At 47.3% G+C, this 20,337-nt stretch overlaps 4 protein-coding genes and 1 long non-coding RNA gene across 8 annotated transcripts; 3 read left to right on the forward strand and 2 right to left on the reverse strand.

Annotated features, from left to right (window-relative positions):
• Positions 1–1,421: 1,421 nt before the first annotated feature.
• Positions 1,422–3,518, forward strand: LOC123450985 (non-specific lipid-transfer protein EPAD1-like). The gene is made up of 3 exons (XM_045127996.1): positions 1,422–1,758; positions 2,833–2,916; positions 3,023–3,518. The coding sequence occupies exons 1-3, from the start codon at positions 1,422–1,424 to the stop codon at positions 3,247–3,249; spliced, it is 648 nt and encodes a 215-aa protein (XP_044983931.1). The 3' UTR covers positions 3,250–3,518.
• Positions 3,519–6,981: 3,463 nt separating this feature from the next.
• LOC123450986 (non-specific lipid transfer protein GPI-anchored 15-like) lies at positions 6,982–7,930 on the forward strand. Its single transcript, XM_045127997.1, has 2 exons — positions 6,982–7,409; positions 7,527–7,930. Exons 1-2 carry the CDS (start codon positions 7,067–7,069, stop codon positions 7,769–7,771), a joined length of 588 nt encoding a protein of 195 aa, XP_044983932.1. The 5' UTR covers positions 6,982–7,066; the 3' UTR covers positions 7,772–7,930.
• A 1,058-nt stretch (positions 7,931–8,988) lies between these two features.
• On the reverse strand, positions 8,989–9,469 carry LOC123446978. Its single transcript, XR_006631461.1, has 2 exons — positions 9,377–9,469; positions 8,989–9,281 (listed from the first exon to the last, which is right to left on the reverse strand). It is a non-coding gene; the product is annotated as an uncharacterized LOC123446978 (long non-coding RNA).
• LOC123446977 (non-specific lipid transfer protein GPI-anchored 5-like) lies at positions 9,468–10,575 on the forward strand. The gene is made up of 2 exons (XM_045123527.1): positions 9,468–9,987; positions 10,082–10,575. Exons 1-2 carry the CDS (start codon positions 9,660–9,662, stop codon positions 10,444–10,446), a joined length of 693 nt encoding a protein of 230 aa, XP_044979462.1. The 5' UTR covers positions 9,468–9,659; the 3' UTR covers positions 10,447–10,575.
• Positions 10,576–10,585: 10 nt separating this feature from the next.
• Positions 10,586–15,681, reverse strand: LOC123446975 (protein CDC73 homolog). 4 transcript variants are annotated; one of them, XM_045123526.1, is made up of 4 exons: positions 14,629–15,676; positions 14,104–14,186; positions 13,906–14,002; positions 10,586–10,998 (listed from the first exon to the last, which is right to left on the reverse strand). In XM_045123526.1, exons 1-3 carry the CDS (start codon positions 15,590–15,592, stop codon positions 13,916–13,918), a joined length of 1,134 nt encoding a protein of 377 aa, XP_044979461.1. In that variant the 5' UTR covers positions 15,593–15,676; the 3' UTR covers positions 10,586–10,998; positions 13,906–13,915. The 4 variants fall into 4 exon arrangements, with proteins under 4 accessions (XP_044979461.1, XP_044979460.1, XP_044979459.1 ...); XM_045123525.1 differs by having other exon boundaries at positions 13,882–14,002; XM_045123524.1 differs by lacking the exon at positions 10,586–10,998 and having other exon boundaries at positions 13,782–14,002.
• Between the last annotated feature and the right edge of the window lie 4,656 nt (positions 15,682–20,337).

A 20,337-nucleotide genomic window follows, 5' to 3' on the forward strand; every position in this document is an offset into this window, starting at 1 on the left:
TCGTAGCAATTTAGATCTGGCGTTTGGTCTTTGCATGATTCTGTTATGGTAGATGGCCGTTGCGTCCAATACGGCTTCGGCGTCACACCCTGCCGCCAAAGTCTTCTTTTCTTCTTGCGTAGTACATTCAAGTGGAGATGATTCGGAGGAGTGCATTGTGTACGTGAGAAAATAATCAATTGTTAGATCGTTGATCAATCACAAGACTAGATCAAATGGACAGTTTCATCATTAATTCGCCTTGTGTACTATGTCTTGCTGTGAACAGGTCGGTCATCGATGCCATGCGGAACTACGCGTCGCGTCGTGAGCGCCTGTGGCCGTGGCCGCTGCTGGAAGCGCGGGCGCCGCACGTGGAGAGAGATCTCGTCGGGGATAGCAATTTGGCGTCGGCATCACTGTCGAGGGCTGGCCTGGGGCGTGGCCTCGAGCGCTACCGATCCGTGCGGGGAGCGTTGTTGTGTGGGCCGTGCTCTCGGTAGAGGCGTGCTGATAACGTGTTTGAAATAGAAAGTAAAGAACGAGAGAGATGAATGAAAGATGATTCATTAGTCTTTATTGATGATAGCAATGGGGTATTTATACCCGGGCGGAAGTACACATATTGCTTGGGAGTCAAGTAACATGAAGTTACTTAAGGGCCAAATTATTACATAGTTTCCTTGAGAGTCAAGGAAATGCATGGTTGCTTGAGGACTAAGTAACCTATCTAAGAGTTAACTTAATCCTAATCAGCTTAATTAATAAGCAACTAATCTATTCTTAACAGAAGTTTTCAAAGAAACAAACGTACTATACATGGGCCTAGTTGCCACTTGCCATTCCGGCTACCAATACATGGGCCTCGCTTGCTCGCGCTAAACAAAGTCAGTACAGTGCGAGAATCCATGGGCCGGTGGAGAGCTACCTAGTTTTGGCGGGAATCCAATGCCAGAAATCACTCACAGTGCGAGAATCGTCCTTCTGACGCCTTCCAGACCCTTCCACACGCTCCCACAGGCCCTACCCAGCCGTCGGATCTGATCAGCACGAAAGTTAAAGCGCAGGATATTCCTCCCATTTCCCGTCGCTCGAAGACAGCTCACGCACTGTAGCCCCGTTTCAAAAATCAAAATCAAAATCAAGAAAATCTCCTTTGCCTTTCTCTCCTCCCGAGGAGGCGGTTACGAGCGCCAGGAGTGCCACCCACCCTCACGTGCCCAGCGCGGCCCCATCTCGACCGTCCAACCCGACAGCTGGCCCCAACCGACGCGCAGGATCGACACACCCATCGCTGGCTTAGCGTCCACGGCTCCACCGGCTGGCTATATAGCCCACCACCCGCTCACCACCGGCATTCCATTCCTCCCTCCCTCCCTCCCTCCACCGCGCCACCAGCAGCGCGCCCCAAACCCTAGCGAGCGAGAGAGCCCGCCTCGCCCATGGAGAGAACACACCGCCTGCTGCTCGTCGCGGGGCTCCTCGCCGCGCTGCTCCCGGCGGCGGCCGCCACCTTCGGGCCGCAGCCGGGGGCGCCGTGCGACCCCGCGCTCCTGGCGACTCAGGCCGCGCTCTTCTGCGCCCCCGACATGCCCACCGCCCAGTGCTGCGAGCCCGTCGTCGCCGCCGTCGACCTCGGGGGCGGCGTCCCCTGCCTCTGCCGCGTCGCCGCCGAGCCGCAGCTCGTCATGGCCGGCCTCAACGCCAGCCACCTCCTCAAGCTCTACACCTCCTGCGGCGGTCTCCAGGACGGTGCCCGCCTCGCCGCCGCCTGCGAAGGTACGCGCCCCACCACCGCCTCCCTCTCTCCCTCCCTCTCTGCCTGCCTTCCTCGAAATTTCTCATGGTTTCTCCGAGTTGGTAGGGTTCCGATTTGGGTTGGTTTCCTTGCGTTGTCCGCCAGATCTGCCGGTCCGGCGCGCGGGCGTCGGGCTCTCGTCGTGTCCCGTGGCGAGCAGCCCGCACCCGCGCACGGCCTAGTTCATCGTCGACGAATTAATGCATGTGGCATGCTCGATTATTGTTTCATCGATTTTGGATCTGTGCCGCTCGATATATATAGATAGACCTGCGAGTTATTTCTTGTCCCTGTGCTGCATCTAGTGCATAACCCTCCTCCGTTATTTTTTTCCATTTATATATGATTACTTGTGAAAACGCGATGGATCTAGCGCCGTACGTGCAGATGCAGAGGTCCTATATTTTTATTTTTTCCATTTATATATGATTACTTGTGTGAATTTGTTCATCTGCAAGTCTTGAGGTTTTTGTTGCTCGACTTACTCTTCCTGCTGACGCTATAGTAATCGATCATGTCCACGCGTTTGCTGCTAGTACTGTTAAATGTTAATCACCTGCTCCATCCCGTTCGTGATAGTCGTCTTTTGTCTTGTTTGTCCTGCGCGGTCTTGGTCAAAACTGAAAACGCTCCTTGCTACTCATATTTGATCGATCAACCGACGCCAGAGGCAGAGCAAAAGCATGCGTGCTTTTCGCTGTGCAGTGCATCGTCTCTTCCTCTTTTGCACGTGGTTGATCCTCTGGCAGTCTACTTTTATGCATGCAGTTTCCGTAGCCTTCCTCAATCGTGAAAAAAACGTAGGGTCAAATGAATCGCCTACCCTATCCTACTGTCAGAGCATTGCGCGGCAACCGATAGCTGGCTAGCTGCTGCAGCTTTAACAGAGTCAGTCTGTGGCGATAACCCTCTGTTTTTATGATATTTGTTTATGCCACTGCGTTTCTTTTCTTGTTGCGCACGTCATCACCTCCTTCTTGTTTTTTCATTCTCGATTTCTTTTGAACGCAGTAACTAACTTTTCTTGTTGTTTTTACTGTGGGTTTTGGACGCAGGACCCGCACCCCCGGCCGCCGTCGTCAGCAGCCCACCACCACCCCCGCCACCATCGCCAGCACCTCGCCGCAAACAGGCAGCACGTACGAACCTCTCCCTCTCTCTCTCTCGCCTGCATCTCGCTCTGTACATAACTGATTGGGTTCATCTTTCTACATACTAACATCTGTCTTTGATTGGTTGTCGCAGACGACGCGCCTCCACCGCAGCCGTCGAGCGAGAAGCCATCGTCCCCGCCGCCCCAGGAGCATGCCGGCAACGCCAAGGCCGCACCCAACCAGGCGGCTACTTCCCCGCTCGCGCCCGCTGCCGCCACCGCCCCGCCGCCCCAGGGGCCACACTCCGCCGCGCCGTCGTCCGAGACGGCCTTCATCTTCGCCGCCACGGCCATACTCGCCATCTACATCATCCTCTGAAGGGCCTACCCCAAATGCAGTAGCCTACTTGTCGTCTGATTCCGTTTCATGCTTGTCCCCATTTGTTGAGGTTCGTTTCTGCAGTCCGAACAAGACGGTGGGATTTTGACCGGGTACCCATATTTCTATGTCGCGCGTACTAGTACTAGTAGTAGCTGTCAGCAGACGAATGAACATTGGGTTTTGGGATTCCTCTAGCTGATGAACCACTGCTATTTGCTATGTTATCGATGGATATGATCTGAATGGATGGGTGAAGTTTTGGTTTCTGATGCTGATGTTGTGATGCTTCTTCATTTGCATGCTCGATCTATCTGCCTTCAATCCCTTTAAATTTCTGGAGCAACAGTTAGTTTTTGTACTTTGTATATCTTTTCTTCTGCTATGAATCAATGAATACCTCTTGCATGTTGCCTGTGCTAGCTTTGTACAGAATGCAGACATTGGTACCGTCCCAAATAATCTGTTGCTTGCCATGTTATGCACACCTTCACACAACAACAGAAGCTGAAGCTTTCTATTGATTTTTATGCCGGTACAAATCCAGGGTGCGGTTTGATTTGATCCCGGCCGGTAACTTGATGCGAGCTTCTCTGTCCCTTGACCACTTCATTCCGTGGTACTAGTACGTAACAAGTAGAACCACAGGGAATTGGAAAAAATGCATTGATTTTCAGAAAAATTAAATCAATATTTTACAAAAAGAAAAAACCTTGAACATGAGAATAGTTTTGAATTTCCGCACATTATTTTGGAAAACCAAACATTCTTTTGAAATTGTCATAAAAAATCACATGTGAATCATTAAATGAAATTCCAGAATATTTTTAAATTTGTGAAATTTTTTGAAAGCAGGAAACTTTCGAAAATCACGATCATTTTTTGGGATTGTAATAGTTTTTCAAATCACGAACATTTTCTGGAATCTGTGAACATTTTTTCAAAACCCAAACATTGTTCAAATTTGCGGAATTTTTTAAGATCGTGAAGTTTTTTTTGGAATACATGAACATTTTTGGAAATTCAAAACAAATGATAAAAACAAAAGCTGCAACTAATCTTCTTGCTTCATCTCATCTCTGTTAGAGTCAACGTGTATGTCTATTCCAATTTCATGTCAATCAACAAGCAGGACGGACTAGAGCCGCCGATGCGTCGGCATGCGCGGTCCTCCTCCGGCTCGACACACAATCTCCTTCAAAATGGACATGCTCATCCTCCTCTGGTTCCTCCTATTTCAAATCTTTGACAAGCGGCCACCTATACAATGTTGACACCCCTCGGGATTGCATGAGCCGCCATACGTGTGTTCCGTGTTCTTGTCAACTCATGTGGCCCAAGAACAATCTCCCACCGGATCATTGTATCATTTATCTCACTCACCGTAGCCATGTTCAGAAAATGGGTCACTGGATTGCAGGGCTATTAAGAATGAACCTATCAGGATGGTGCCAGCACATCTTCACCAGGACATCGACATGCATTGTTATTGGAGTTTTTTTACTTTAGTTTACAATCCATTTAAGCGAGTATTATTTTGCTGGTGTTATCCTCATGCACCTGAGTTAGGTTGCCCTTCACACATGTGCCAAGGAACTGGGCCAGCCCATAGCGCTCTAGAAATTCAGCCCGTGTAATGTAGTAGCTCAGGCTTGATGCATGTGGCGGAGTGTTAAAAAATGCATTCAATTAAAAAGTAATATTTTAAGAAGAACAAAAAATTGAAAATGTGAATATTTTTCAAACCGTGAAAGTTTTGAAATTTCCGAACATTATTTTGGAAAAAAAAACATTCTTTTGAAATAGAGAAAAAAATCAAATTTCAAACATTACTTGAAATTTCTGAACATTTTAAAGTTTGTGCAAACAATTGAAAGCATGAATGTTTCGCAAAAATCATGCATTATTTGGAATTTTTAAATAATATCTTAAATCACAAACATGTTTTGGAATTTCAGAAAATTTTTTGGAAAACCGAACTTTGTTCATATTTGCGAATATTTTTGTAAGTCATGAAGATTTTTGGAATACATGAACATTTTTGGAAATTAAAAAAAATGGAAAAATACAAAACTTACGACATAAACACTAAAGCTGCAAGTAATCTTCTTGCTTCATCTCATCTCTGTTAGAGTCAACATGTATATCTATTAATTATGTCCAATTTAACATCAACGTCGAGCACGATGGACTGGAGCCACTGACGCGTGGGCGTGCGCGCTCCTTCTCCGGCTCGGCACACGGTCTCCTTCAAAATGGATTGAAGCCACATGCGCGTTGGTCCTCCTCCGCTTCCACCTATTTCAAATCTGCGACAAGCGATCACCTACACGATGTTGACATAGAGTTGGGCCTAGAGATCACCCTCGAGATTGCGTGAGCCACCATGCGTATCTCCCTTCATCTTGTCAACTCATGTGGCCCGAGAACAATAGGCCACTAGATCATTGTATCATTTATCTCACTCGCCATGTCTACATGCTGAAAAATGGGTCACTGCATCGCAAGGCTATTAAGGCACTTCACTTTGTAGGTCAAAATAGGTGTCAAATTCACTTTCCAGCATTTTGACACCGATACCCTGCATTATTCAGCCGGAGCCAAAAAAACAAAGCTGGCCATCGGAGCAACTACTTGCTTTGATGCCAAGGACTTTTTTATTCCTTATTTTACACTGAGTGATGCCGTCCACTGTGAAGCTGGTGTCATAAATTCTTCTTTGGACACCGGTGATGATATGGCATCTGTTTTATTAGTATGTCAGCGAAAACATAATGAAATGCCTAAGAAATGACTCATCAGGATGGTGCGAGCACATCTTCACCGTACCGCTTGTGTGGTGCTCGTCTCCGCATCACTGTAATTTTCTTTAATTGAAATACGCAGCTCTCCCCTCCAGTTTCAAAACTCTCTCTCCCTTCCTTTTCATAAATCTTGCATCAAGTACTCCCTCCGTCTTAAAATATGTGTTTTTTTAATATTCATTGGGAGAGGAGGGGAAGCCCCTCGACCACCTGAATATATTACCCAAAAAAAGGCCCTTGAAGAATCAGATTACAAGAGAGAACTTATCAACCCCCCCTCCCCTCTCCCGCCAAAAAAAAAGGAAGCGAGCCTCTTAAATAGGCCTAAGAACCGTGAGCCAGGCATCAACGTGGGGGCGGTCCTCCATTTTGAACCGAGTACGCGAGAGCCCAGCATCATCCTTGCAATCCTTGAGGGTAGCAGTGAGAGACGGCGAGTCGTTTCTGAAAAGAACCACATTTCTGTGCTTCTAGAGCCGCCAGCAGCATAGGAGGACCAAGGACCCCGCGGAGGCAGCCCCAACCACGGGGAAAGCGTCAAAGCTCTGAAGAGGCCCCACCGAAGCACCGTCAACGGAGAGGCCCCCCCTACGTTGATTTTAGCATTTTGACACCGATACCCACGTATAAAATACATGCTTTAACTTTATACAAATCTTAGCATGAAGTTATATTAAAAATGAGACGTTTATTTTACGACGGAGGGAGGGAGTACTAGGCCACTGGTTGATCGAGATTGTTGTGAGAGAGATAAGTGTGTTCCTGTCAGTTTTCTCACCAACACGGTAACATCCCTGGAAACATGTGCGGAAAAAGCTGCTTTTGGACGTTAGATAGGGCAGTCGATCTGCCCGTCGCCACCGAGCCACCGGCCGTTCGTCCAACAATGACACCCGAGCACCTACAAATTCAACCACGAGCCCACCACACAGACGGCACGTCCACCGGCCGATCGCACACAGTGCACCACGAAACAAACCCGGCTCACTCCGATCATCATCCTCCATCCACCGATGGCTCGACGCTCGTCCACGATGAGCCTGTGGCTCGCCGTGCTGGCCGCGGCATGGACGGCGTCCACGGCGCAGCAGCAGCAGCAACCGCCTGCCGTGCCGGGCCAGGGCGTGAGCGCGCCGAGCTGCCCGCCGGTGCAGGCCTCGCTGTCGCCGTGCGTGAGCTACTTCATCGGCAACTCCTCGTCGCCGTCCGACGCGTGCTGCGGCCAGATGAAGGCCATGTTCCAGTCGCAGGCGCCCTGCCTCTGCGCTGCCGTGGCCGCCGTGCCCTCCCAGCTCGGGTCCGTCGTCGGGCAGGTGCTCCCCAACGCCTGCAACCTGCCCCCCAACGCCTGCTCCGGTACGCGCACGTACGCTGCATGCATGCCGGCGACATGCTCCGACATGTAGAGACACTGAAATAGGGTGAGAGTGACTAACCACTTCTTTTGGTGTGTGTGTGCGTGCGTGTGTGCAGCTGTGACAGGGACCTCGAGCTCCGCTCCGGCGGGCGGCGCAACGGCGCCGTCGGCGGCGGCGACACCTACTGATGCTGCTGCTGCTGCGCCGGCTGATGCGAACCCGGCTGGCACGCCTTCCGGTGGTGGGGTGAAGTCGGTTCCGGGGACGGTTGATTCGGCTGCCGTTGGGTGCAAGGGGACCTCCGCCGCCGTCGCCGTCCTGGCCATGGCTGCCTCGTTCATGGCTGCTTATGTTTTCTGATCTCACCATGTGGTTCCTGCCAGGGCTTGTTGTGAGTTTGTCACACGGTTAGTTAGATGGATGTTCCGCTTGTTATCACTCAGATCGTCATTGATCTGATCCAGTGTCACTTGGTGGTTTGATATAGTGCTATATTCTTCTGAAAAAGCTTTCGATCCATTCATCGACTGATGACATGACAGTATAAAAACACCAAAATTAACAAAATTACATCTGGATTCGTGCCGGATTTTGAACATGTTCTTTGGTCTAAATTTCATCATAATTAGATGGATGTGGGTAAAATTCAAATATAAGAGAAGGAGATCGGAATCTTACCGGCTCCCCAGAAGAAGAGAGAGGGTCATCTTTTGTGATCCCGTCGCTCAAGTATTGTATAAATATGCAAAGGGGGGAAGGGGGGGGGGGGGGGGGGATCATATATCTGTGACGGAATCGGACCATGTCCACCCGTCAAAAAATGAAGCAACCTTGTAGGATATATTCTAGGACATATGAGAACCCATCAAAAAATTGCTACTTATTTTTTGTAGCACCTCGCGCATGTGAGAACCCGGTGATTTTTTTCGCATCGACAAGATAAAGGTTTCTTGGTCTTGGATGGGTAACCATGGCGACAAAGTCGAGGAAACAAATCATTTGCCTCCGTTTCAAGAAGAGTTCGAAGAAGAGTTAAAATGGAAAACAAGCACGAGAGACTCGACTAATTCGGTGTGCACCAGAATCCAGATGGAAAGACGCCATTGGCGAAGCGAGAGCCTCCAGGGATTAGGAGATTCTCCAAACTTCTCAATGAAACAAATTTGATGCAGCCTGAATCTGGACCAGGTTTAAACAGAGCTTTGGGGTAAAAAATTGACGACTATTTGTCAAATTCAAATTTCAGAGGAGACCATACCCTGACCAAATTAAAACCAGGAGTTGTAGTAAAACCTGATGACACCGTGTATGTTAAACCGAGAGGCCATTATATGGCTCTTGTGCCAATCCGCAAAGTACGTTTGCCGGAAATTCCCACGATGGTCACCTCGCACCATCTATTTCGCAGCACCTCGTGTCATCGTCGTCGTCGTGCGTAGACCTCTGGTGCAGAGTTGCCAAACATCTAGTGGCGAGCTGTGCAGGATCAACAGGGGGCGGGCCGCACCCCGTGGCAAAAGACTAGTGCATTGCCATTGCGTCGCTGACGTTTTCTAGAAATCAATAGATGTCCATGGTAATTTGAATAAATAGCATAAAACCGCCACACTGTGGTTATGGTTTAAAAAGAACATCAATTTCGAACTTTTGCACAAAAAACTACCGGTGTCATGCCTAATTTCCCCTAAAATATACCGACTGGGCAACCGCTCACCTGGTTAAAACTAGGCACAATTATGACAGCTTGAGCCCGCATGTAAGCCGTGACGCGGCGCAAATGCCCAACTCTGTTTGTTCGACTTTTATGTCAGACGTTTCAGATCGATTCAAGACGGCCATGGCGGTTCTTCTGAACCTCAATAAAACAGATCTGCAAAAAAAAAAAAAAAACAGATTGAACGTTTAGGACAGATGGGTCTCACCAGGCAAACATGAGAACTGAAGCCATTGCGGTTGGTCACCAACCATCCAAGCGGAGCTCATCCCAAATCACGTTCTGCAGGAAAGCGGTCCGGTAGGATAGACCTCTCACTGTCTCAGTCACGGAGCGCCGGCAGCGGGTGGCATTCTCCGGTCAGTTCACCGGCGAGCCTCCAAAAAGCCACAGGCAGCAGTTAGATAGACCGGCTCATCCACCCGGCCACCGTTTCCGAGCTTTTTCCCAACAGTTTCTCGTATAAACCCTGCCTGCTTCCTCAGATCGTCCGAATCAATCCAATCCAACCCATTCCACCAAGAACTGTCCAAGATGGCGGGGCGCATGCTCGGGGTGGTTGCCGTCCTCGTCGCGACGGCGACCCTCTGCTCGGCACAGACGACAACGACGGTGCAGCCGATGATGATGCCGACGTGCGCGCCGGTGCCGCTCAGCCTGTCGCCGTGCATCGGCTACCTGTTCGGCTCCGGGACGGCGGCGCTGCCGTCGTGCTGCTCGCAGCTCCAGGCCTTCTTCCAGTCCCAGGGGCCCTGCCTGTGCGCCATGTCCAAGCTCGCGCCCAGCTCCTTCGGCCTCGTCCTCGGCCAGGTCCAGGGCATGATCCCCAACGTGTGCAACCTGCCCACCGACCCATGCCATGGTGCCTCCCTCACCTCCCCTCCTCCTTTCCTTTCACGTTTCACAGCTACAACAGGGATTTCACTGACGAAAATGTGATGATGATGATGATGCAGATGTCGCCGGGGCGAGCAATTCGACCGACGACTCGACGCCGACAACCACAAAGGCCGCCGCGGCTCCAGAAGCGGCACCTCCGGCAGCGGCCACTCCTGCCGAGCCTGAGCCTGCAACCACGACATCGACGACCCCGGAGAGTGCTGCTGCGGCTGAAGCTCCGCCGGCAGCAGCAGGTGACGATTCTCCGGCTGTTACCACGGCCACAGGGCAGGTTGCTCCCCAAGGCGCAGGAGCCAGCACCGATTCACAGGGAATATCAAAGCTCCCAGAACTGCTGCACGCAGCAGGGGCGCCGAGCTCTGCCGCAGCCACCGTGCTCATCAGTGTGTTCCTTGCCTATGCTTCGGCCATGTTTCTGTAACCTAGCCATAGACATTACCAGCAAATGTATCGCTGTACCATACGATGCGGCGTAGATTCACGCGGCTGCGCCGTGTTCATACCATGTTGCAGTGATAATGTTACAGTTCATGTGTTGAAGCAAAGCAAATACTCTGGAGTTTCAGGTCCTGATTGGCTCGCGTTGCTACAACAATGGAATCAGACAATGTTCATTTGGTGGATAACCACTAACTGCCGCAATTCCCTCCATTTTCACCAAAGGAAATGGTGAAAAAACACCGACATCGACAATGCTGCGGGTGAAGTAGCCTAGCACCATGTCACCAGTCTAAAGTTAATATGTTAAGATTCAATAGAAGACTACATCATAGCTTAGCGAATGAAATGCACATAAGATGCAAATCCTCGTGAGCGCAGGAAGGTAGGTTCCTGGCATCTCATTCTGCCATCGACCGGCACCTGAAATAGGCTGGGATCTAGGGGTGATTGTTTCCCCGGTCGACAACTCAACCAGCATAAGTCCACTTCCATCACTCAACATGGTATTTGAGTGTTTGGGTCACAACAGCGACTGAAAAACGAAATCAAGAAGAAAATGTCACCGAGGGATGATGAGGCCATGAAAAACGCTTGCTAAAGTTGATTTAAAATCTAATGAAAAATATCCAACACTAACTCAAAACAAGTAAGGTTAATATCCTAAGCAAAATGCAGGGTAGAAAGCTGACAGTTAACAAATATGGTATGAGGAATGATATTAATAAACAGTAAGACGTAACCTATGCCTCTCCACTGCGATTACGCGCTCCCACCCGTACGATTCGGACATGCATGGCCTGGATCACCCCTGTCATCCACCCCTGCCCCACTTCTACCACGACACAGCTACCAAATGTAAACTGGGCCACTACTCTGCAGAACTGCAGAACGACTTCAGCGATTTCCTATGAACTGAGCCAACACACTGTGGGCCAGGGTAACCACATGCCCAAACCCAGCCCAGCGCCGTGGCCTCCGCACCCCCCTCCTGTTTTTCTCCATTAACGACATCTCTCCCCTCGCCGTGATGGAAGCCTCCTCTCTCCCCCTCACCGATGATGATGCTTAAGGGTTCCGCCTGCACCTGATTGCTGCAACATGGGAGGCCATGCGTAACAGCGTTACTGTGGAGAGGAGATCATCAGCAAGGGAGGTGACCTTAATAATCTAGGAGTGAGACTGATATTAAGGTAGGCATTCTTTCTCCGCTTCTCAACTCCATCAATCTCCTCCTGAGATCCCCTTCCAGATTTCACAACCACAACTCTCGCTCTCTCATCTTGCTTATATTTATGATTTGGTAACAAGTAGCCCTGGTGTTTGCTTAAGTTTCCCCTGATTTTGTTTGCTTTTGTTTCTATACTCGTTAAGTTATGAGGGTTACACCTAGGAACAAATCTTAACAGGGACTAATCTTCTTGGGATGCAAAGAATGAAGTTAAATTGGTCTTTCTTAATCAATTAAACAACAGATCTGGAGGGTTAGAAGAGATTGAGACCACAGAGTTATGCTGGAGCTGGTGTGCGGGCAGGATGATGGACAGTTAATCTGCAAAATTTCTGTATTTGAGAGATTGTGTCGGCTGTGAGTTCATGCAGATTTTGCTTCTATCATGCACGGTCAAAACTTATCTGCTCACATACGTTCAGCTGCTGCAGATGACACATGGGTATTGCACTAAACATGTTAAAAGTATAAACTGAACAATTGATTCGGTAACTCTACTTTTGGTTTGACGGATCGGTAGCTTATGGAGAATTCATGCAATAGATATCTAAAGTTGGAACTTGGAGATCATCTTATATTCTCATGTTCACCTCTCAGTTCTTTTTTTTTTTCGAGAAAACGCAAAGACTTTGCGTTTCATTTCATTGAACAGAAGGAGAGTTTAGCAGTACATGTCTCCGAGCAGGAGAGATACTTGGAGTTCACCTCTCAGTTCTCATCCTTTTTTTTGTATCATTACTTCATTTAAGCATAAGGTCAGTTTGATTTGCTCAAGGTAGCTGCAAGTCACACGTATGTTTTCTTCACTAAGGCCCCCCAGAGAAGAAAATTGTTGTGTTTTAGACGAAATAATTCCTATGAAGAATGTGTGTCATACCCAAATGCGTTACATGCTTTTCATTCTTGTCAGTATGATGATCATGCATGGCTAGGATACTTCAGATCAAGCATATGAGTTGGGGTTGGGGTGCACTCCGGATGAGTAATACTGTTGAGAGTAGATCAGTGAACTGAACAAGCTGTGGGCTAAGTGGCATGACCAAATGCCAGTGACGATACAGCTCTTCACCACTTGAATACTGGCAGCATATCACACTGAGCAAGGAGGAAACGACACTTGGATGTTCCTTGCAAAATTGTTTAAGATGTGAAGCTACATTCCAGCTAATCAATTACTGTTAATCTGAAATTGTCTTGGGAATAGTGACCTAAAGATTTGCAAACATATACTCCCTCTGTACCTAAATAATTGTAGTTGGGGAGAGCTAGTCTAGTTCTCCCCAACTACAAGTATTTAGGTACCGAGGGAGTATAAGAAACATGTTTAAATCAACTATATGGACTGGTTCATGCAAATTTAACCTATATAGGCATTGTGACTATTATAGACCGGATCATGTCAATTAAGATAATTCTATCACCGAAATGACCGGGTGCGGCAAAACGCATCATCATGGACTAGTTCAACTATATATCCTAGCCCAGTTGCCACCACGGTCTCATTATCAGGGTTATATCTGACAGACCATAAAAATTACTACATGTAAGCTCAATGATAACATTACAGGCCCACTTCTGGCAAGAAGTTGAAACAGTTTAACTTGCATAAAGGCAAAACCTACTATGAGCGTAGTAGAACTGAAAAGGTTGCACTTAGCAAATCTTCAACCATTGTATTTAAACAATATACAGAAACATGTGAATCCCAAATCGACAAAATAACAATGTCAAGATTCTAGTAGCTGAACTTGAAACCATTTTTGGATTCTTCTAACAATTAATATGGAAATAGCAAGAAGCCAACAACTAAAACTACCAGTGTGAATTACTGAAACATGACAACACGGGAAGTTACACAGTATGATGGCTTCTCTTGTTAGAATTGCCTGCACTATGATTAACTTGAATAGCACAATCTGATATCATCATGCATACTTGAAGTGAAGCCTTGGTCCTAATTGCCTGCAGGACTACCCCTACACTATACTCTAGGTCATGAAATGTTTGATAAGTTCATAGCACAAACAACATTGAACTTTCAGTAAACACAAATGTATCGCTAAGGTTACTGCAAAGACACTTAAAAGTTAAGAAAACACATGATAACAAATCTCAAAAACCCAGTTGTTAAATTCACCAGAAATTCACAGTGTCCATATCAAGTAAAAAATAAAAGAGACAGCTTACAAGATCACACAGTTAGATACGCACGATGGTTCACCTATGTGCGTGCCCGCACAAATTCATCCAACCGGTCCCACACCTCAAGAGCAGCTGGTCTGTCTTGATGCCTTTTATTCTTGCTTATCTGCGCCATAATTCCGTAACACAATAAAGCAGCTGTAACTGGGAGCAAAATAGAATTTGTTTACAATAACCAAAAGAATACGACAAATTCCTCCCACTCACAGATATGATTTTGACATTCCACTGCTTGACCACTTTTGCTGAATCCACACTATCATCTTCAAAGCGTACATAGAAACCAATAACTGAAACGAGTTTAAGATGTTAGGCCACAGATGGTATCGACTTGCCATGCTGAAAGAGAAACAGAGCAATCTAATGTTTCATGTTGCATTACAAATAGTTAGTGTGATGCTTTGCTAGGAACAGAAACAAAAGGCGCAGGCAGCAAGATATGATTTGGTTAGTCATAGCAGCAGTTATTTCTTGCTCAACAGTTAATGTCAATGCCAAAAACAAGCATTTCAACCCAATTGTGTTAACAAATTAAGCACCCAAAGTGTACTCCCGATACAGACCAACCGTATCCTGCAATGTTAAAGGATAATTGAGCAATTCCTATGAACCTCGGTACAAATATCTTGAATCACTGATGTGATTATTTCTATAGTTCTTGAGCAAAAACTACTGAACCTCTGAGATACTAACACATATCGTAGATATACAAACAGACAAGCACTAGAATACCTTTGTTGAAGATGTCCACATGATCCTTGAAGGGCCAGTCCTTGAATTGCCACTCCTTTCCGAGCACAAACACGGCCACCACCCGCGCCCAATCGTCGGCCTTGAGCGAAGCCGGCTTGTCCCTCACCTCGAAGGCCGCGGGACCCCCAGCCCCGCGGACGTGCTTCTTCTGCACGGTCACGCACTCCGGCTTGGGGCTGCCCTTCATCGCCCGCATCTTCTCGTCGCTGGGCACGAACACGAAGTCCTCCAGGAAGTCCTTCACGTTGTAGATTGTAATGAGCGTCTGCGACGCGCTGGGCACCAGAATGATGGGCACGAAGCCGTCGCCGAAGGACTTGTCGGCCTTGGGGTTGGCGAGGGCAGCGGCGGCCGCGGCGGAGGGCTCGTGCCGGCCGGCCGCGGAGGAGGGCGCGCTGTCCTTGTTGCGCACGCGGTCCTCCTCCCGGCGCAGCGCGGCGTGGTAGGCGGCGAGGAAGTCGCGGCCGCGGGCGTCGAGGACGGCGTTGCGGTCCTTGAGGGGCCGCTCGAGGGCGCGGACGTGGGCGGTGGAGGCGTCGTCGGCGTCGGGGTCGTCGTCCGCGTCCCCGGGCGGCGGCGGCGGCGGGTGGTGGTGGTGGGCGTCGTGGGGGAGGGAGGAGGGGAGGAGGGTCTCGGAGGGGAGCGAGGTGTCCCCGAACTGGAGGAAGTCGAGGAAGGTCTTGCGGTCCGGGAGGGAGACGGGCGGGATCCGGCGGAGGCGGGCGGCCTGGAGGAAGTCGGTGTGCTTGAGGTCGTTGTGCTGGGCGAGGAAGACGGCGGCGGAGAGCGGGTAGGGCCGACCCGACTGCTTGGATGCGAAGGCGGTGGGGGCGTTCGCCGGGAAGGTGTAGTCGTCGCCGAACTGTACGTCGTCGCCGTTGAAGATGATCTTGTCCAGGTCGCCGCGGGCGGCGTAGTCCCGGAGCACGGCGAGGGGATCCATGGCGACGCCGCCTGAGCTCGGGTTCCCGCTGGATCTGGTGGCTCTGGGGTTTGCGTTTTTTTCTTTCTCTTGAGGGTTTGTGAGCGAGCAGCTAGCCCATTTAACTAAAGGCCCAAGATATATGGGCTCGGAAACTTATGTGCGATTTAATTTTAACGGTAAGTAAGCCAAAGATGTGTCTTGGTGAACTGTATGTTTTTTTTTTAAAGTCCTAGGTGCTTGGATGTGCTAGGAGTGTGCAAATTTTTAGGAAAACGATTAAAATCTACCGACAGATTAACCACTCGCGTAAACCTCCTTGGTAGCATGCCTAGTGCCCAAACACGCTTGCGTCCTCTACCTTATTTTTTTATCTCCATCCCATCTTTCCTTTTTCCCAAAGCCGCTAGTGGTTGATTAAGTGAGCGGCCATATCGTCGTAGTACGCAACCACGCCACCGGTGTTGCAAGCCCGGCTGCGTCGCTTGCACGCTGCTCCTGCAACTTTACTTGGCCACCATGGCTTGCCGTGGTCCATGATGCAAGCGGACGTGGATGCAACTGCTTTGTGGTTCCACAGACCACCGCCATTTCAATAGGGTCGCCTTGAGATGCTGCAATGGAGGGCCGTCATGCTATGCCGGAGCTGCGTGGTGCTGCCTCTCATGGAATTTCAATTGAGCATCGTCGGGTTGTGTTGTGTTGCTATGGAGCTTCAATGGAGCATCGTGGGGTCGTGTAATGCTGCCATGGAGCTACAATGGTGCTTCACCGGAAGCCGTCAGTGCTATGATGCAACTATAATGGAGCACCACCGGGGGACGTCGGTGCAGCGATGGAGCCCCACTTGGCTACCGGTGCTGCCATGCAGCACACACCAGCACTGCGATGCAGCCCTCGTCAGTGTCACCGGCGCTGCAAGTTTCATGGGTGTGTCGGTGCTGCGATGTAGCCCTCATCGGCGCAGCCAGTGCTACAAGCCGGGTGGGCGGCGCGACCTGTAGGGGCACCGGTGCTACGATGCAGCACTCCTGATGCTACCAGTCGGCGTCATTGTGACATCTTGCGACGATGTTGCTTTGCCGACGGTGACTACTGCCACAGGAGACGATGGGTGTGGCTGGTGTTGCGAACGACTAGCTCCGCTGGAAAGTGCGGCAGCTGTGAGCGAGGCGGCGACATGAACTAGAGTTGTTTGTGTTGCTGCGCCCAGATGAGAGAATGAAGTACGATGAGAGGAGAAAGACATGGAATACGTTGACTGATCCAACAGTTGTGAGTGGACGTATCGAATGGCTCGCGACCCGACTGATTTCTCAAGGAAATCAATCGGTTGATGCGTAGCACCCGCCAATTTTTTATGGTGAAATGATATCCAAGGAGCTCGTGGCAAACAAAAAAATCTGAAACAAAAACCGATCTACATCCTGCTTTCTTCTGAAGCTTCTTTGCTAGTCAATTTTCTTTTGCGTATCAACATATTTAGGTGGGATCTTCGATCAAACCACTGCCGGCGCCGAGCGCGCCCTCCACCTCATTGTGGACGACGTATTGCAGGATGCATTACCGCCGAGCCATCCTTGAAGCTTTCAAGCATGCTACGGTGCCCTTTTTACTATACTCTTTTCGAGAGCTCTTTCTCATTTATAGCAGAAAAATCTATCAAGAATCAAATGTCGGTGTCCTTTCACCAACAGTTATGCACGAACATGTTTTTCTGTCTAGGACATAGTAGAGTTGTTGCATCTCTTTAGAAACTTCATGAATATTTTTTGAAATGATGATTTTTAAAATTGTTTGGTAAAATCAAATTTGAAAACATATTTTGAATTTTGTGAAACATGAATTCGCATGAATTTATTAAATTCGGAACATTTTTTAATTTTGTGATTTTTTACATCCAGGAACATTTTTCAAGTTCGTGACCATTTTCAAATTCCATTTTTTTATTTTTGAAAATTTAAAATATTATTCAACTTCCCAAAAAAATTCAAAACATATTTTATATCCATGTTTTTTAAATCAGAAATATTATTTGAAACTCAAATAAAATGTTAAAATCCTTCCATGTTTTCGAAATCTTGTCAGTTTTAGTTGAATTTGAGTTTGGTGACCATTTTTCAAACATTCTAAAAACGAAAAACAAAAATTAACAAGAAGAAAAAGGAGAGAAAAAAGGGCATCTCGTCCCACATACAGAACAAGAACAAAAATAAACAATTCGGCATTGTTTGGTACTAGTGTTTTTGAGGAGATTGGTAGGGATAATCCCCCAAGGGATTGGGTGAAACCCCAACCTTCACCCAATCCCTTCAAATCCCCATTTATCCCCAATACACTAGGTAGGGGTAGTGTATTGAGTATTGAGAAAAATGCACTATAATTTGGGGATTTGAGGGGAAATGTGGGAATGAAACATGTCAAATACACAAGAACCAAATGGTGTTATGGAATGTGTGGGGATTGAGGGGTTTGACCGGGATAATCCCCACAAATTCCCTAAAATACACTAGTACCAAACAAGGCCTTCCTGTATTTTCCCCGTGCAGGGCGGGGAATATCAGGTCTCGTGAGCAATCAGAGATGGACCGTTCGCTGTGGGTCAACACATGAAATTCGACCAAGACTCGAAGGGAAATCGATTGAATTCACAGTTTAGAAATCTAACTTTTTGCCATGAGATATGTGCAATGACCGGTGTCTTGTAGTTGAAACTCAAATAAAATGTTAAAATCCTTCCATGTTTTCGGAATCTTGTCAGTTTTAGTTGAATTTGAGTTTGGTGACCATTTTTCAAACATTCTAAAAACGAAAAAACAAAAATTAACAAGAACAAAAAGGAGAGAAAAAAGGGCATCTCGTCCCACATACAGAACAAGAACAAAAATAAAAACTTTCTGTGTTTTCCCCGTGCAGGACGGGGAATATCAGGTCTCGTGAGGAATCAGAGATGGACCGTTCGCTGCGGGTCAACACATGAAATTCGACCAAGACTCGAAGGGAAATCGATTGAATTCACAGTTTAGAATTCTAACTTTTTGGCATGAGATATGTGCAATGACCGGTGTCTTGTAGTTGAAACTCAAATAAAATGTTAAAATCCTTCCATGTTTTCGGAATCTTGTCAGTTTTAGTTGAATTTGAGTTTGGTGACCATTTTTCAAACATTCTAAAAACGAAAAACAAAAATTAACAAGAACAAAAAGGAGAGAAAAAAGGGCATCTCGTCCTACATACAGAACAATAACAAAAATAAACACTTTCTGTGTTTTCCCCGTGCAGGACGGGGAATATCAGGTCTCGTGAGGAATCAGAGATGGACCGTTCGCTGCGGGTCAACACATGAAATTCGACCAAGACTCGAAGGGAAATCGATTGAATTCACAGTTTATAAATCTAACTTTTTGGCATGAGATATGTGCAATGACCGGTGTCTTGTAGTTGAAACTCAAATAAAATGTTAAAATCCTTCCATGTTTTCGGAATCTTGTCAGTTTTAGTTGAATTTGAGTTTGGTGACCATTTTTCAAACATTCTAAAAACGAAAAACAAAAATTAACAAGAACAAAAAGGAGAGAAAAATGGGCATCTCGTCCTACATACAGAACAAGAACAAAAATAAACACTTTCTGTATTTTCCCCGTGCAGGACGGGGAATATCAGGTCTCGTGAGGAATCAGAGATGGACCGTTCCCTGCGGGTCAACACATGAAATTCGACCAAGACTCGGAGGGAAATCGATTGAATTCACAGTTTAGAATTCTAACTTTTTGGCATGAGATATGTGCAATGACCGGTGTCTTGTAGTTGAAACTCAAATAAAATGTTAAAATCCTTCCATGTTTTCGGAATCTTGTCAGTTTTAGTTGAATTTGAGTTTGGTGACCATTTTTCAAACATTCTAAAAACGAAAAACAAAAATTAACAAGAACAAAAAGGAGAGAAAAAAGGGCATCTCGTCCTACATACAGAACAATAACAAAAATAAACACTTTCTGTATTTTCCTCGTGCAGGACGGGGAATATCAGGTCTCGTGAGGAATCAGAGATGGACCGTTCGCTGCGGGTCAACACATGAAATTCGACCAAGACTCGAAGGGAAATCGATTGAATTCACAGTTTAGAAATCTAACTTTTTGGCATGAGATATGTGCAATGACCGGTGTCTTGTAGTTGAAACTCAAATAAAATGTTAAAATCCGTCCATGTTTTTGGAATATTGTCAGTTTTAGTTGAATTTGAGTTTGGTGACCATTTTTCAAACATTCTAAAAACGAAAAACATAAATTAACAAGAACAAAAAGGAGAGAAAAAAGGGCATCTCGTCCTACATACAGAACAAGAACAAAAATAAACACTTTCTGTGTTTTCCCCGTGCAGGGCGGGGAATATCAGGTCTCGTGAGCAATCAGAGATGGACCGTTCGCTGCGGGTCAACACATGAAATTCGACCAAGACTCGAAGGGAAATCGATTGAATTCACAGTTTAGAAATCTAACTTTTTGGCATGAGATATGTGCAATGACCGGTGTCTTGTAGTTGAAACTCAAATAAAATGTTAAAATCCTTCCATGTTTTCGGAATCTTGTCAGTTTTAGTTGAATTTGAGTTTGGTGACCATTTTTCAAACATTCTAAAAACGAAAAACAAAAATTAACAAGAACAAAAAGGAGAGAAAAATGGGCATCTCGTCCTACATACAGAACAAGAACAAAAATAAACACTTTCTGTATTTTCCCCGTGCAGGACGGGGAATATCAGGTCTC

Source organism: Hordeum vulgare, chromosome 4H (assembly GCF_904849725.1).
Source record: "Hordeum vulgare subsp. vulgare chromosome 4H, MorexV3_pseudomolecules_assembly, whole genome shotgun sequence".
Lineage (NCBI taxonomy): Eukaryota > Viridiplantae > Streptophyta > Magnoliopsida > Poales > Poaceae > Hordeum > Hordeum vulgare.

What these genes read in the sequence shown, in the direction of transcription:
- LOC123450985 (XM_045127996.1), top strand. Translation starts at nt 1,422, where the DNA reads ATGGAGAGAACACACCGCCTGCTGCTCGTCGCGGGGCTCCTCGCCGCG. An exon ending in CCTCGCCGCCGCCTGCGAAG is followed by an intron (nt 1,759 to 2,832) that starts GTACGCGCCCCA and finishes TTTTGGACGCAG; the next exon opens with GACCCGCACCCCCGGCCGCC. An exon ending in TCGCCGCAAACAGGCAGCAC is followed by an intron (nt 2,917 to 3,022) that starts GTACGAACCTCT and finishes TGGTTGTCGCAG; the next exon opens with ACGACGCGCCTCCACCGCAG.
- LOC123450986 (XM_045127997.1), top strand. Translation starts at nt 7,067, where the DNA reads ATGGCTCGACGCTCGTCCACGATGAGCCTGTGGCTCGCCGTGCTGGCC. An exon ending in GCCCCCCAACGCCTGCTCCG is followed by an intron (nt 7,410 to 7,526) that starts GTACGCGCACGT and finishes GCGTGTGTGCAG; the next exon opens with CTGTGACAGGGACCTCGAGC.
- LOC123446977 (XM_045123527.1), top strand. Translation starts at nt 9,660, where the DNA reads ATGGCGGGGCGCATGCTCGGGGTGGTTGCCGTCCTCGTCGCGACGGCG. An exon ending in GCCCACCGACCCATGCCATG is followed by an intron (nt 9,988 to 10,081) that starts GTGCCTCCCTCA and finishes ATGATGATGCAG; the next exon opens with ATGTCGCCGGGGCGAGCAAT.
- LOC123446975 (XM_045123523.1), bottom strand. Translation starts at nt 15,592, where the DNA reads ATGGATCCCCTCGCCGTGCTCCGGGACTACGCCGCCCGCGGCGACCTG. An exon ending in TGTGGACATCTTCAACAAAG is followed by an intron (nt 14,187 to 14,628) that starts GTATTCTAGTGC and finishes AACTCGTTTCAG; the next exon opens with TTATTGGTTTCTATGTACGC.